The sequence below is a fragment of the Cnephaeus nilssonii genome (assembly GCF_951640355.1).
Source record: "Cnephaeus nilssonii genome assembly, chromosome: 19".
Taxonomy (NCBI): domain Eukaryota; kingdom Metazoa; phylum Chordata; class Mammalia; order Chiroptera; family Vespertilionidae; genus Cnephaeus; species Cnephaeus nilssonii.
In genome coordinates this window covers 20,594,783-20,610,428 of record NC_137090.1, presented here as the reverse complement: position 1 = coordinate 20,610,428, position 15,646 = coordinate 20,594,783, and the positions used below count along the sequence as shown (strand labels likewise).

Genomic DNA, 15,646 nt, shown 5'->3' with positions numbered 1-15,646 from the left:
TTTGTTGCCTGATTTTAGTTTTAATGGAACACAGTTAAGAACTCAGATGTTTTAAATTCTCTGGCCATAATGGCAGAAAAAAAAAAGAAAAGAAAATTTATAGAGAAAGATATTTCACAATTACATGAATCCGAAAGTTAATACAAAGAGTGAGACAGAAGCACTTGAAACTCTAATGAAGATGGTGAAATTGATCGTAAAAGTAAAATCTCAGACTATGTGCTTTCAGATGATAATATTCTACATAATTTTTTTCAAATTCAAGAATGAGTGAATATATTTCTAAGGACAAAAAGAAAATATGACATTTTCATCCAGTTATTTATTCAACAAAAAGTCTTCAGTGTGCTGTATTTTGTGACAAGAAACTAGGCCATCTCATTTTTCTAAAAGAACACATGACAGTATTCCTCCACCTTTTATTTCATCTGTGCATAAAAATTTCCTTGGTATGGTTTCTAAAGACAAATCTGAAGGTAGGCACTATAGAGAGAAGACCAGAAGAAATAGATGACATAAACATAAAAAAAATGGATTGACCATTATAAAAGGTGTATACAAATCTAAAAAAAAAAAAGTTTTGCAAGTATGGAGCATTTTTCTTCAACTAAATTATGAGCCAAGAGTAAAAAAAAAAAAATTCTTCAAGTATTGTGTCTTGATGATGCCAGTGCAAGAGAACCAGAACTAATGATAAGCCAGAATCTATTAAAGATGTATTTGAAATTTATAAGCAATATACACAGTTCATGTATGACAACTGATGGACAGTGAGTTACATTCAGAAGCTCTGCCCATTTTGGGTACATATGTCTTCAAAATCAGGAAAATATGGAATAAAAATTTGGTTTGTTATATTTACATTCTTATTAAATATTTTAATAGTCTTTCACTTCTCTTTAATTTTACATATATGAATTATTTATAAAATAACTTTTAAAAAGGAATTATTTCAAACCAGATAATAAATGGTGGTGACTATTTTTCTTGGTATACTGAGTGTTGAAAAGATATTTGAAGCAGAAAATATTGTTAGTACTAGGGATGAACTATAAAACTGAATTTGTTCTGGGGCTGTCTGAAGAGTTGAGATCAGTTACTGAACTCGCACCATCCACCAGGACCCATGACTGCTAGAACCAATGGGGCTGAAATGACTGGAGACCTGAACATGAACAAGAATTTAATGAAAACCTCCTTGTGTAAAGCAAAAATAATTAAGTGCTCAACAATGAGACTTGAAGCATTAAAGGGTTGTTATAAAGAAAATATTTAAAAATTATTTTTATCAACAACAAAAACAAGAATAAGTAGGAAATAACAGGGTATGTTAGATTTAGTAAACTTTACTAGATTAAAAAAATTAGATATTATGACTTTGAGGATTACTCATATTGATCCATGTACATTTATTATTCATTTAAATTTTGGCAGAGCACTGGAAACTAAGAAAAAGTCAAATGGGAATGCTGGGAATGAGAAATCAGTAACTGAAAGTAAACCAAGTAGATAGGTTTACATAGATTAGACACATCTAAAGAGAGAATTAGTGAACTGAAAGATATTAGACAAAAATAACCAGAGACAAAGGATGAAAGAAATGAAGATAGAAAATAACATAACAATGATTAACTATAGGTGTCAACTTCTTTGGTATTTCTCTTGCTTGAGGTTCATATCACTTCTGGAATCTATGGATGGAAGCTCATTAGTTTTAGAAAGTTCTAAACCATTTTCTCTTCAAATACTGCTTTTGCCCCATTGTCTTTTCCTTTCTGAAACTTTAAATTCTATCTTCATTTCTTTCATCCTTTGTCTCTGGTTATTTTGTCTAATATCTTTCAGTTCACTAATTCTCTCTTTAGATGTGTCTAATCTATGTAAACCTATCTACTTGGTTTACTTTCAGTTGCTGATTTCTCATTCCCAGCATTACCATTTGACTTTTTCTTTCTTTTCTTTTTTTAAAAATATATTTTATTGATTTTTTACAGAGAGGAAGAGAGAGGGATAGAGAGTTAGAAACATCGATGAGAGAGAAACATCGATCAGCTGCCTCCTGCACACCCTCCACTGGGGATGTGCCCACGACCAAGGTACATGCCCTTGACCGGAATCGAACCCGGGACCCTTGAGTCCGCAGGCCGACGCTCTATCCACTGAGCCAAACCGGTTTCGGCACCATTTGACTTTTTCTTAGTTTCCAGTGCTCTGCCAAAATTCTCAATTTTGTTTCTCTTTGAATGAGATAAGAATAGTTTTTAGAAGTCTGTATCTGAGAATTCCAATATCCAGAGGCCCAATTTCTATCATCTTTTGTTGTCTCTGTGTGTCTGATTGCTTTTGATTATACACCAGAGATTTCATTTGTAAACGACAGAAATAATTTGAGGCCTTTCTCCAGGAAGTATCTACAATTCTGCCAGATACCTGGGGGCACTAGTGATTTAGGAACCCTCAGTCTAATTCTAGAGAATGTCAAGATTAAAAACTGATCTACAGCCTCTTTGAGAATGCTCTTCTATTTCTAGTTAACCCTTAACTCTATGGTATAGCCCTTCAGGGTCCCAACTCAAAATGAGGCATGTTCATCAGGTGTTCCCTCTTTGTGGGCCATAGGTGCTAATCTCTGCCCATTACTCCCACTAGCCTAGCAAATTCCAGCACTAACTAATATCTCTAGAAAAACAGTGACCTTTTCCCTCTGAGCCTCCATATATCAGGGTATTATTATTATTATTATTATTATTATTATTATTATTTAAAAACCAGGGCCTTTTTATCTGGGCCTTTGTTCTTTGATGCCTTCAAGCAAAATATAACTAAATCTTTTGTTGAGCTTTTCTGATAGTTTTCAGTGCCAGGCATGATTCAAATTACCTAATCTGTCACTACCAGAAGTAGAAATGCCAGATTTTATCCACATTTTCACCAATTTCATTACTCTTGCATCCACTGCTTCCTTCTGGATTCAATTTACTTAATTCTAAAGTATATCATCCTTCATATTCCTCCAGAAAGCTTCTGTGATAAGTTAATTCTATTAGTCTTTGCTTGAAAAAATATATTTCCCCTTTATTCCTGAATGAGAACTAAACTGTGTATAAAATTGTAAGTTGACAATTATTTTCACTTAGCTCTGTGAAGATACTGTTCCACTATTTTCTGATCTGTTGCTGTCATTGAAAAGTTTGTTGTCAACATAATGGATCTCCCTTTGTATGTCATTGTCATTTCTTTTTTGTTTATATTAAGATGTTTCTCTTTTTTTCTTTGACATTCTCCAGTTTCACTACAATGGGTCTAAAAATAACCTAATTTTTATTTATCCTATTTGGGCTGATGGTGCTATGTGAATCTGAGTATTTATGTGTTTTATCAATTCTAGAAAATTCTCAGCAATTCTATTTTTTAAAAAATATATTTTATTGATTTTTTACAGAGAGGAAGGGAGAGGGATAGAGAGTTAGAAACATCGATGAGAGAGAAACATCGATCAGCTGCCTCCTGCACACCCCCTACTGGGGATGTGCCCGCAACCAAGGTACATGCCCTTGACCGGAATCGAACCTGGAACCTTTCAGTCCGCAGGCCGACGCTCTATCCACTGAGCCAAACCGGTTTCAGCCGCAATTCTATCTTTGAATATTGCTTCTATACTACTTTATTTGGACTTTTCACTTTAACTTTGTTATCTCCATTTCTCTTTCATATTTCCTCTTTATTTCTCTGCGCTACATTCTGGAGGATTTCTTTAGATCTATTCTCCTGTTTGTCACTTCTTTCTTCAGCTGAAACTACTGGCTTATGTTTAACCTGGTTGCTGAGCTTTAAATTTTGATGATAACATTTTCCATTTATTGAAACTATTTTAGCTTCTCCTATGAGAAGCTGTTATGGCCTGGGCTGTTGGAGCATTCCTTGGGGTCTGCTCATATCTAACAACCCTATGGTATCATTAGCCAAGGATTCATTTTAAAATTATTTTCTCAGCTTGGGGACCCCAGACCACAGATGGAATGGTTTCTGTTGTTGTTGTTTGGTTTTTAAATCATAAGCATGAGTCAAGGATCGACAGTTTAGAATGGCCATGAGAGATTCCTTAGCTCCTACTTCAGAACCCAGGTTGTTAAATGTTTTTATTTCTCTGTGCTGGTAGACAAATATCTTTAAGTCCATTCTTTTCATTGAGGACACAACCCCTTTGAAGGTTCCAGTTCCTAGTCCATACCTTAAGTGGGTTCAAGGACTCATTTTCTGCTCTCAGTGGGTGCTAACACCCAAACTCATATATTACCAAAACCAAAGCTTCAGCTCCTATCTTTATCATTCAAATGTTCAGAGTTTTCTTTACATTTCTGAAGATTTCATTTTCTTTCCTGAGAGCACAATTATGCATTTAAGATGATTTTTTATATTTTACCCAGCATATGAAGGTGTTTGTAGAAGGAAGGTTTCAAGTTGCCTAGTCTACTATATTGCCAGAAGCAAAATCCCATGGCATTATTTTTAACACTCTGTCAATGAAACAAATATTAGTAGATTAGTTTGGGTTTTCCAGGGTAATAGAACCAAGATCCACCCTATTAGTCACCTGAAAATATACAGATATATATGTAGATCTATATATCTAGATAGAGATCTAGATCTCTTTGTATCAATCCAGCTAGGTAGCTAGCTATAGAGAGATTAATTATAAGGAATTGGCTAACACAATTATGGTGACTGACAAGTCCCAAGATCTAAAGATATTTCTGTTCTATTCAGGCCTTCAACTGATTGGGCGGAGCCCACCCATATTAGGGAGGGCACTTGCTTTACTCAGTCTACAGATTCAAATGATAATCTCATCCAGAAATATCCCCACAAACACACTCAGAATAATGTTTAACCAAATGTCTTGGCACCCTGAGGCCTAGACAAATTGACACATAAAATTAACCACCACATAGTAAACTCTGGTTTTATTTTTAATTAATTTTATTATTTTTCTAAGACTCAAATCAAGCTTGCCTCTGGGACCTAACAACTCATACCTGTCACTCTACAATTGAGTAGACTCACTGGTAAGTAAGCTAGCTTTCTGCACATGGACCTAACATACACATAATTCTACGAGTCCATTTATAGATTTAATTCCTCCCTTTCCAAAGGATGAGTTCAAGTCTCTGGAAGTAATGTGGAATAAAAGTGTCACCTGAAAATATATTCATGATTTGTTTTTGTAAAACTTTTGGCTTATACAATCATCTATCTTTGTATTATGAACATGTGGGTAATGACATCATGTAAATCCCCCATAATCCTGGTTGAGTGACATAACTTGGTACTAAATAAATTTCACCCTCAAGTTTTTAAAAATATAGACTGTTCTAACAAGTTTTCCACCATAACGCTGAGTTTCATTCATCCTATAAATGATAATAAACTTTTACTGAAATATAGTTATATTAACATTACCCTCCTTTGCTCCTCTTCAGCATCAGCAAAGAGTTTACGAATGTTAGCTTCTGATTCTCCCACGTATTTGTTAAGAATTTCTGGCCCATTGACGACTTTGGGCTCTCTTGCATTCAACATCTTGCCAATCTGTCGAGCCAAGAGAGTCTTACCACAACCTGGGGGCCCATATAACAGGATGCCTTTAACATGTTTGCAACCTAAAAAGGAAAAGAAAACAATCTTACGTCAACTAACTAAAATCCAAGTTAAGACATCTAAAGGAAAATTTTCTTTCTTCTTCATATGCACGTAATAAAAAGTACAGTGATTCCATTAACATACATTAATAGCCAGGTGTCATGAACAGAACAAGAATGAACAAGTGAAGCTCTTTTTTTTTTTTCAAATTCAGAAACAATTCCTACACCAGTACCAATATTTGCGGGGGAAGCTGCCAATTAAAGGTCTTTGGAAAAGTATTATTTAAACTATCATTTAGAACAAATACTTTTAACTCTCTCTCTTTAAACTAAATACCTAATTAGGAACTATTACTTATTTTTCTATTATTCTTTAAAGTCAGGGGCAGGGGGAGAAATCTAGTGTGTTGTTGTTGTTTTTTTGTTTTGTTAATTTAACCCAACACAAATCTCTATGATACAGTAAGCTATGGAAACTCTATCTTAGTCATAGAAATTATAGGTCTACCTGTCAATACAAGCACTTGCAGAAAGGGCAAACATGTGTGAGTTGGATGGCATAGAGCAATCCATAGGATCCAGATGGATATTACAGACTTTGTGCATAAAGTTAAATGTTCTACTTCACGTGACTAATGCCAAGTGAGGCACATGCTTTCTTAGAGCCACCCAGATGAAGTTCCAAAGGAAACTTCTTTTCTAGGCAAGCATTGCTAAATGCCTTAGAGGTATCATTAATAGCAAAATAACAAGAATAATCATCTAGGTGTCCCAGGATTTCTTTAGACAACTCTACATGAGCATTTACTCCATTTGTTAAGATTAGGATGACCTGTGGTTTCTGTTTACTCACTCTAGGAATTTTCATCTTTCTAGCAGTTTCACAGTTCAGATGCATGACTTTTTTAAAGTGAGTTTTTTACTTCTCCTACACCAAAAAGCACGCTGTGAAATAAAAAATTATTGATTTCAGTGTTAACACTCAAAAGTGTAGGTGAAAAAGAAAATTTCTGGAAATGGAATATATATCTTACTAGAGGCCCGGTGCATGAAAATTCATGCACTGGAGGGGGTGGTCCCTCAACCCGGCCTGCCCCCTCTCAGTCCAGGAGCCCTCAGAGACGGGAGGCGACCCGGCAATCAGGGGAAGGCAACGCCCCATCACACCTCTGCTGCTGCCACTGCTGGCAGCGCAAGCCTTGGCCAGTCCTGGTTACCTGAGCCTCAGGCGGCCCTGGGCAGCTAGGGAGCTGAGGGGACTGGTGGACTCCGGAGGCAGGCGCATGGAGTGGCTGGGCCCAGCCTTGCTGCACACCTGTCACCCCAGCAGGGCTGAGGGGCCTGGATGCCACCATCTTGTGGCTGTGGGCACCGCCATCTTTGAGCGTGGGGCAGTCAATTAGCATATTCCCTCGTTGGCTTTGGGTGCCGCCATCTCTGAGGGCGTGACAGTAAATTAGCATATTTCCTCCTTATTGGCTGTGGGCTCTGCCATCTTTGCAATGGTGTGAGGGTCAATTAGCATATTCCCTCTTTATTAGATAGGATGTTTTCAATGATGACAATACATGTAATAACTCACATAAAAGAAATCACAAGATATAACCAGCTCTCCTAGAAATTCTACATTCTGAGGAGGAAGACCCTTTGGATTGCCAGTAAGTTCATTACTTCTATCATTATGTCAAAAAGGACTGACTCCCTTTTAAATCCCTGAAAGTAATGAGATCTGTGCTTATAGAGACTAGGGGACCTTAGTGGAAACCTTTGAAGACTTAGTCTTAACCCTCTCATCACAGAGCAAATTCCTGTCTTAAGAACCATGGGCCCCCCCCCCCAAAAAAAAAAAAAAAAGGAACCCCGGCCCAATAAAATGTTTTGGCCCTTAACCCACCCTTCAAGCATGAGTGGTAGGGAGATGAGGGGGAAGCCTCGAGCTTCTCCTAGAGGTCAATACCACCAAGCCCTACAGCATCCAAGTGACTGGGGCACATTTGATGAGGTCTTTGGAACCTGCCTCCTAATCTTCCCCTCCAAGCCAACTGCTACCATCATGATTTGAAGCTATTCTTATTTATAAAACACCTGCAGAGCCAAGTGACAGTGGTGGTGAAATAGGTACAAGGAGAGGAGAGCCAGAAAGAAGAAAATGAAGATTTGCTGCGTACCTACAAAGTACCAGGCCTTATCCTCATCTCCACTTCCTTAACTTTCTCCAAGTTTACAACTTCCCCCTAACCATACTTCCTTCCATCGTGAGCCATACTTTTTTTCCAAGGATTCTCAACTCACTGGCCTTCTTATACTCCTGGAACACTCATCCCATAAGCCCTGAACACAATGTGGATTTATTGCACCTACACACTGATCACAGAGCACAGCCATAAAATATCATACCACTGGCTGATATCTTCACAATTTCATGCCATCCAATTTTAGTTCTACTCTCACTGCTTTCTCAGTCCAGCATGCCATCCTTTACTTGCTTTTGTGAGTTGTCTCCCATTCCCCTTAGATGTTCACTGCTCTTCTCTTCTCAAGTGCTACCCATGCCATTAATTCTTAAAGATGACCTACATTCCTACTTCACATATTTTTTAAAAAAGACTGTGGACTCCCTTTAGCTTCCTGATTCCGTATCTACAAATTTATCTGCAGACACATCCATTCTCAACATCAACATTGGCTCTTAAAGGATGAGTTTCCTTCCTCTTCTCTAAGATTTAAATTCCAATTATTTGTATATATACCTTCTTCTCCATTATTCAAGGGCAGTTACTGTCTCATCAATCCTGAATTGCAGACATGCAGCATAGTGCCTAACACATAATATGTACTCAATAAATGGCTGAATAAGTAAATTATGGATTCCTTTCCAAAAAAAAAAAAAAAAACTCAAAGAAAATGAGGGAGAAAAGACCCTTTTAAAATTTTTGTTTAAAGTTCTTAATTTATGGAACAGTGTAAAATAACATAGCTGAACTAATTAAAATACCTAAAAAACATAATTGCAATGATAGGGACTTTGTAAACTTAGCAAAACAAACTACATGATATATAAATACTAGTCTTAACTCTGTAACTCTGTTTTTATATGTGAAAAATGCTCAGTTTAATATGTTTTGAATTAAATTGACCCAGATTTTATAAAATAACTAAATAATTCACAAAATAGTACCATGAAGTTTGAGGGAGATAAAATACATTTCCATGGAACTTATTATATACTAGAGGCCTGGTGCACAAGATTTGTGCACTGGGGGGTCCCTCAGCCTGGCCTGCGCCCTCTTGCAGTCCGGGAGCCCTGGCGGGATGTCCAACTAACGACTTAGGCTCGCTCCCTGCCACTGCTGCTGCGCCAGCCATGAGCCGGCTTCTGGGTGAGAGGCGCTCCCCCTGTGGGAATGCACTGACCACCAGGGGGCAGCTCCTGCATTGAGCGTCAGAGGGACTGGTCATTTTGCCCTTTGGTCGATTTGCATATTACCCTTTTATTATATAGAAGGAGGATAATACAGATCTCTGAAATGACAGACTCTATTCAATATAACATCAACAGATGTCACAGAAGCTCTAGTCTGCATTAGAAGTATAATTCTTTTAGGATCTCAAGAAAGCACATCAAAAATATACACTGACATATGAAGATTTTCAAAATCCACTTCCACAAAGAAAGCAGTTACTTAAACAAGCAGTGGAAACGAGACTTTGTTGTTACCATTATTATTATAGCCTGTTCTGACTTATTAAATAAGCATTGGTCCCTAATTTTAAATGAATCATAAAAATTTTTCAAAAGTAATTCCATTCAACAGAAGTGTATTAAGCTCCTGTTTGGACTATGCATGAAACTAGGTATTAGGGATACAAACAAGAAAAAAGCCATCCCTACCTACAGAGCATTCTGGGTTTATTAGGATAGACAGAAATTTTAAAAGGTTATCTACAATATAATATGACATTATCAGAGATATGTATAAAATGTTTTAGAACTTAGCCAAGAGAGACTTGATTCTGTCAGGGTGATAGCAGAAAATTAGGGATGCACATAGGGGAAGAGGTAACATTCAGGTAACTTGAAGGATAGTAGGAGGTTCATGGCTGGGCAATGGAGAGAAAATGGAACCCTTAAAAGAGAGACTGGAATGATCAAACACACAGAGGTATAGGAAACTGTCCTCTCAAAACAGCCAGTAGTCCCCTAGCTGGTTTGGCTCAGTGGATAAAGTGTCGACCTGTGGACTGGAGGGTCCCAGGTTCGATTCTGGTCAAGGGCACATGCTGGGGTTGCAGGCTCGATCCCCAGTAGGGGGCGTGCAGGAGGCAGCTGATCAATGATTCTCATCCTTGATGTTTCTCTCTCTCTCTCCCTCTCCCTTCCTCTCTGAAATCAATAAAAATATTAAAACAACAACAAAAAACAGCTAGTAGTAACCTGTTGTGGCTCAGCCTTGGAGGTGAGGAGAGGGGAGTGCCTGGAAATGAGTCTGACAGGCTCCCAACTACCGTAGGCCTTGACAACATGCCCAGGAGTTCTTAACATGTTTTGTAAAAACCCTGAGGTTTTTATAACCAAGGAAGGTGCACAATAAGATATGGGCTTAAAAACTAAGTCTGATGGTAATTGGAGGAAGGACTAGCAAACAAAGAGGGAGAGGGTGGAAGTCTAGTTGAAGAGATGTTCTTAACCTTTTTTTCTGGGGACACTGCCTCACTGGCTAGCTCTGGATTTTCACCAATTAAATTTTGCACATCCCTCCAAGTCCTTTGGAAGCACATGAACAAATGGGACCAGAGGGCTCAGGAGGACACATCCCTACTGATGCCCCTGCGGATGCCCCATCTTTCTCCTGAGCTTCTCTAGGACATTAAAGCATGGTTCTGATGTTGGAGAGCCTCTGATCTCTGGCTGCTGGGCTGTCTGACTGCGAAGCTGTACTGATTGCTATTACTTTCTTATGCCTTACATGCCCCCTCACTACTGAGAGATCAGTGCCCTAGCTTAGGGAACTAAATAGCAAAGGGCAGGCAAAGAACAATCAGTGAAACTGACTTGTTTAAATTGTCATAGTCTCTCATTCTCTCTCTCTCTCTTTCTTTCCCATGGGATAATCTAATGTACCTCCCCAGAAAAATGCATATGTACAAAAAATTTGTATAATTTTGAGGGGATTTTTAGATCCCCTGAGGGTCTATTCATGGAATCCAAATTTAAAACTCCTAAATATACTACTGAAATAATCCAGACAAGAGACAATAGTGAAAAGAGGCAATAGTGGTAGGTAATTGTAGTAGGAAAATAAAGAAATATGTGGGAGATATTAATCAGAATTTAGACAGCAAAGGAAAACAAAAGAAAGAGGAGGCATCAAGGATGTGACCTTAAGGTATGTAACCTTCACATGTATGAAATGAGGATAACCTCAGAAGGTCACCAAGAAGATAGCAAGAGGAGGGCAGAGGAAATCATAACTTTGTTTTTGGCTGTAAGGCATTTTGAGATTCAGGCAGCATTGTCCATTAAAAATGTAGGCTGAAAACTCAGAAAATATATCAGAACTACTGGTTCAATATTTTTTAATGTCTGCTCTGGGCACGTGAAAAGACACAAGAAATTTTAGGCTGAGGAACGTGACAGCAGGGGCACGTGCTGCAGATAGAGAGGATGGGGACTGGAAAAAGATCACTGCATTTAAAAATCAGGAAGTTCATGCTGATCTGGCCAAAGAGCCTTAGATTGGGCCAGATCATTTTAGGATAGGGTATGAGAAAGAAGCTGAGAAGCATAAGCAGAAACAAACAGATAACACTTTCAGGAACTCTGGCAAAAGAGAGGGCAGATTTAGGGAGACAGAGTGCAAGGGAACCTCTTCTTCTGGGACAAGTTAAGTAAACTGGAGAAGAGGAAGTAAATAAGCTGAGGTATGCCTGGGGGGTTCTGCTTACTATGTGAAGTAGGGACTTAGATCATCTGCAAAATGAGGGATGAGAAGATGATATTGGGAAACAATGGTAAAGTTTTGGAAAGAATTGGGGAATTGGGAAGATGTGTGGGGAAACGTGCTTGAGCAGACAGATGCCATTAGGCAAGTGAACTCAGCATATGAAACTCAGGTCACTGAGGGACTCTCCTCTTTATTGTAATTATATAAGCAACTCACACTGTTAGGTAAGGTATAGATTCTTACTCAACTCTACAAATATAAATGTCATCAAAGCTGCCATAAGAATCTCGACTTTTTTGGTCTTAACCATCTCATCACCTTTTTTCTTTTTTAAATATATTTTTATTGAATTCAGAGAGGAAGGGAGAGGAAGAGAGAAATAGACTCTCCTCTTTATTGTAATTATATAAGCAACTCACACTGTTAGGTAAGGTATAGATTCTTACTCAACTCTACAAATATAAATGTCATCAAAGCTGCCATAAGAATCTCGACTTTTTTGGTCTTAACCATCTCATCACCTTTTTTCTTTTTTAAATATATTTTTATTGAATTCAGAGAGGAAGGGAGAGGAAGAGAGAAATAGAAACATCAGCTGCCTCCTGCACACCCCCTACTGGGGATCAAGCCTGCAATCTGGGCATGTGCCCTTGACTGGAATCGAACCCGGGGCCCTTCAGTCCCCAGGCAGGCACTCTATCCACTGAGCCAAACCAGCTAGGGCATAAATACTTTTATTGATTTCAGAGAAGGGAGAGAAGGAGAGAGAGATAGAAACATCATGATGAGAAAGAATAACTGATTGGCTGCTTATTTCCTTTTTTCAAAACGGAATCTTAAAGTTTAGTAACATGAGATAAATAACAATATTCAGTTAATTTAATTTGAAATCAACATATTTATAGCTCAATTCTGTTATCTAATTATCTCATTTAAAGTGTGAGGTCAAAACTATCACATGATTTGTAGGCAACATTTTCCCTCCATTTTTCACAAAGTTTGGGGTTTTCACTTGCATTTCTAAGTCATTTCCATCTTTTCTTCTTCCACAACAGCTTACATAAGTAAGAACCATTGTGGGCTAATAGTATAATCAAATATAGTTACAATGCATTACTTCTTTAATTTCCTGTGTTCAATTACTTAACTGCTTGTTTTACTAACTGCTCCTGTTGATCATCTTCTTAAAAATAACTAATTTTACTTGAATGAGTCACAAACATATTAACAATTCTTGGTTAATACAACATAAAGGAAAGTGGTAGTGAAAAGCATTATCCAAAATGGTAAAAAATAGATATATAGATATATATGGTTTTGGAATTTAAGTTGCTAATTACATTTGAAAATAGGAGTAAATGAAATCCTGGAATATCATATTATTTCATTCATCTAACAAATGCTACATTTGGTGGTGGGAAGATGATTGCTTCTATTTTCTCAGTGAAATAAAGATTCCAGATGACTGGCTGCTGGTGAAGATGGAAGAAGGTAAGAGGCAGTGGCGAAGGTTTGAGGAGAGTGGAGAGAAACTAGTTATCTCAAAGAGTAGGAGAGTAAACTGACTAGACTAGAGAAGTACAGGAACTACTGCTTCCAAGACATACTAACGGCCCACCTGAGATTTGGTTCGTAAATTTAAAATGAGATCAGACACCATGGTTTTGTGTTTTTCTTAAGCCATATTTAATAGTCTGGGTATTTATACATAGTAGGCAGTAGCTGACACACACTTGGGGCTTTGACACACATAGAAGACAAAGGGTGAGGCCAATAAGGGTGTGTGCAAGGAAGATAAATGTGATAGACCATGAAATCTAAGCTGGGTAAAGGGGAGGAGAGGATAAAAAGGTTGGGAAGTGACAGAGCAAATTAACTGGAGGGTCCCATGGGATCAAAGTTGCTGGATTTGGCCTGGGAAGAATGTTAGAAGTAAGCAAGGATCCAATGGAAGGTGGCTAGAAGCAGGATGCTTAAAACTGAGATTCCAGAAGTGGTTATTGGTAATGGCAGTCTTGGGTCTGACCAAACAGTGGGTGGCTGAGAAGGAGTGAAAGAAATGAGGAAGTAAAAAAAGTGTAAAGGTAGATTGTTGAACAAATTACCAACAGGATACCAAAGTCACCTAACATATAAATAAATCACACAGGGAAGATTACAGTTAGGAAAAGCAAGTGAGCAACTTCTTTATCTGGCTCCCTTGTTCATTCCTCGCTAGCAGGGCTACTCTTGTTCTCTTTCATTTTGTTCTCCAAATGGTACTGACAGTGAAAAGTATTAATGTTTATTAATATATCATTAAGTAATATCTATTACTAAAGGCACAAATGATATAAAATGCTAAAGAAATAAGCATAGCAAATGGTAATGCCATTGTTTACTAAAGATTTAAGTTAATGAGACACTGGAATCTCACTATAAGACTACATTCTGTAAAGAACTTAATATAAGGCTTGTATCTCATTCTAGACTCCTTGTCATAAATTATGTTTAATGATTCCATGGGATATGAGCCACAAAGCTGCATTTTAATTATGCTTTACAATAGATACCTGTCAAAGGGAAGAAAGCATGATTTGTGGTCAGGTCCCAAATAAGGGAGGACTGATAGAATTAAATGTATTAAGGAATAAATCAAGTAAAAAATTCCAGAGAACATTAAAAATTACTAATAGCCCCACCTTTCTGACCAATGATTCTCAAACTTGGATATCAAAAACTAGCAAAAGAACTTAAAACAAAACGAAACAAAAAACCTAGGAAGACATGCTGTCATTAAGTTGCTCAGTTTTTATTTTGCAAAGTAAAGATTTCTTAAACAAACAAATCAAATCTGACATCTATCACCACCATTTCATATAAAATGTATTTAATAATAAAAGGCAGAAGGACATAATCTCAAAATAAAGGACATTCTTTTGTATTAAATAAACTTGGCTTTATGTACATTGTTAATAGTAAAGGCTTTTTAAGTCAGCTTGCCTGGATTCAAATCCTGGTTCTTCTATTTACCAGCTAGGAGTAACAACAGCAACAACCTCAAAAGGTTATTACAAGGATTAAACATATAGTACTTAGCATTCTTCCTGGCACCTAGTAAGAGCTCATAAATATTGGCTATTAAATAATATTAGCTTATTTTTATTTTCTTGCTATAAAAGAGTGATGAAATGGAGCCAGACTCCCAACTGGCATGTGAGAATTAGAACTATTAAGTGACTGTAAAGCTTGAAAAAAACTATTTTGCTTACAAAATTTTTTTCTGAGAGTGACTACTGTGGCCATTTAATACTTTAATGCTATTATCACTTAAATATTGCAAAGTATAGTACCCATTCCATTGATGAACATCTAGCTCCAAATTAAATGAGCAGTAAAAGATATGGATCACATCATTTTCACAAAGACTTTACTAGTGTTTGGTAAGCCGGGAATTCTCCATGGTTACCTTCTTTCCTCTAGGTAGATTACTATCAGTCTCAATCCTGCCTGCTTCTCTTGTGCCGTAGGCAGTCAATTCATACCTATTTCTCAAGCTTTCCAAGCTCATTTAGGGTCAATATGTAGCTCATTCATAAAAGCCAGGTTACCATGATTATCAGTTCCACATGTACACATCCTTCTATCATCTTCCCCCTGCCTGTCCTATCATAATATGTATATTTCTTTTCCAAAGTTCTCCTTATCTCCCCCATTGCAACCCTTCTCAGAGTCCCCAACTGCCAGATATTAGAAAGCTGCCACTCCCCTTTCTTAGGGAGCACACACCCTGCTCTGTTGGCACTCACCAGGGATGACTTGGTTCTACTGGGATGAACTGGGGCTATTTCTGGGTATGTCATCCAAAAGGGTATTTGCAATGCTAGAGTACCACAGCCCATCCTTTGCCTCTTAGTTTGAGATAGATTAGTATAAGATGCCTTCTTATCTCACTTCTAGCTACCACGCTCTCACCTGAATCAGCAATTCTCCCAACAATGTACAAAATGTGTACTACTGTTTTGAGCCTCAGGTGTTGATATTGAGGGGTTATAATCATACAAATTTTGGTGAGGGAAA

General features: G+C 37.5%; 1 protein-coding gene across 3 annotated transcripts in view; it reads right to left on the bottom strand.

Annotated features, from left to right (window-relative positions):
* NSF (N-ethylmaleimide sensitive factor, vesicle fusing ATPase) overlaps window positions 1-15,646 on the bottom strand; it is a 121,752-nt gene that overhangs the window by 62,361 nt on the left and 43,745 nt on the right. For all 3 annotated transcript variants that reach the window (XM_079798058.1, XM_079798059.1, XM_079798060.1), the window contains exon 9: window positions 5,461-5,660. In XM_079798058.1, the coding sequence (XP_079654184.1) occupies window positions 5,461-5,660 (200 nt within the window). The remainder of the gene's footprint in view (window positions 1-5,460; window positions 5,661-15,646) is intronic.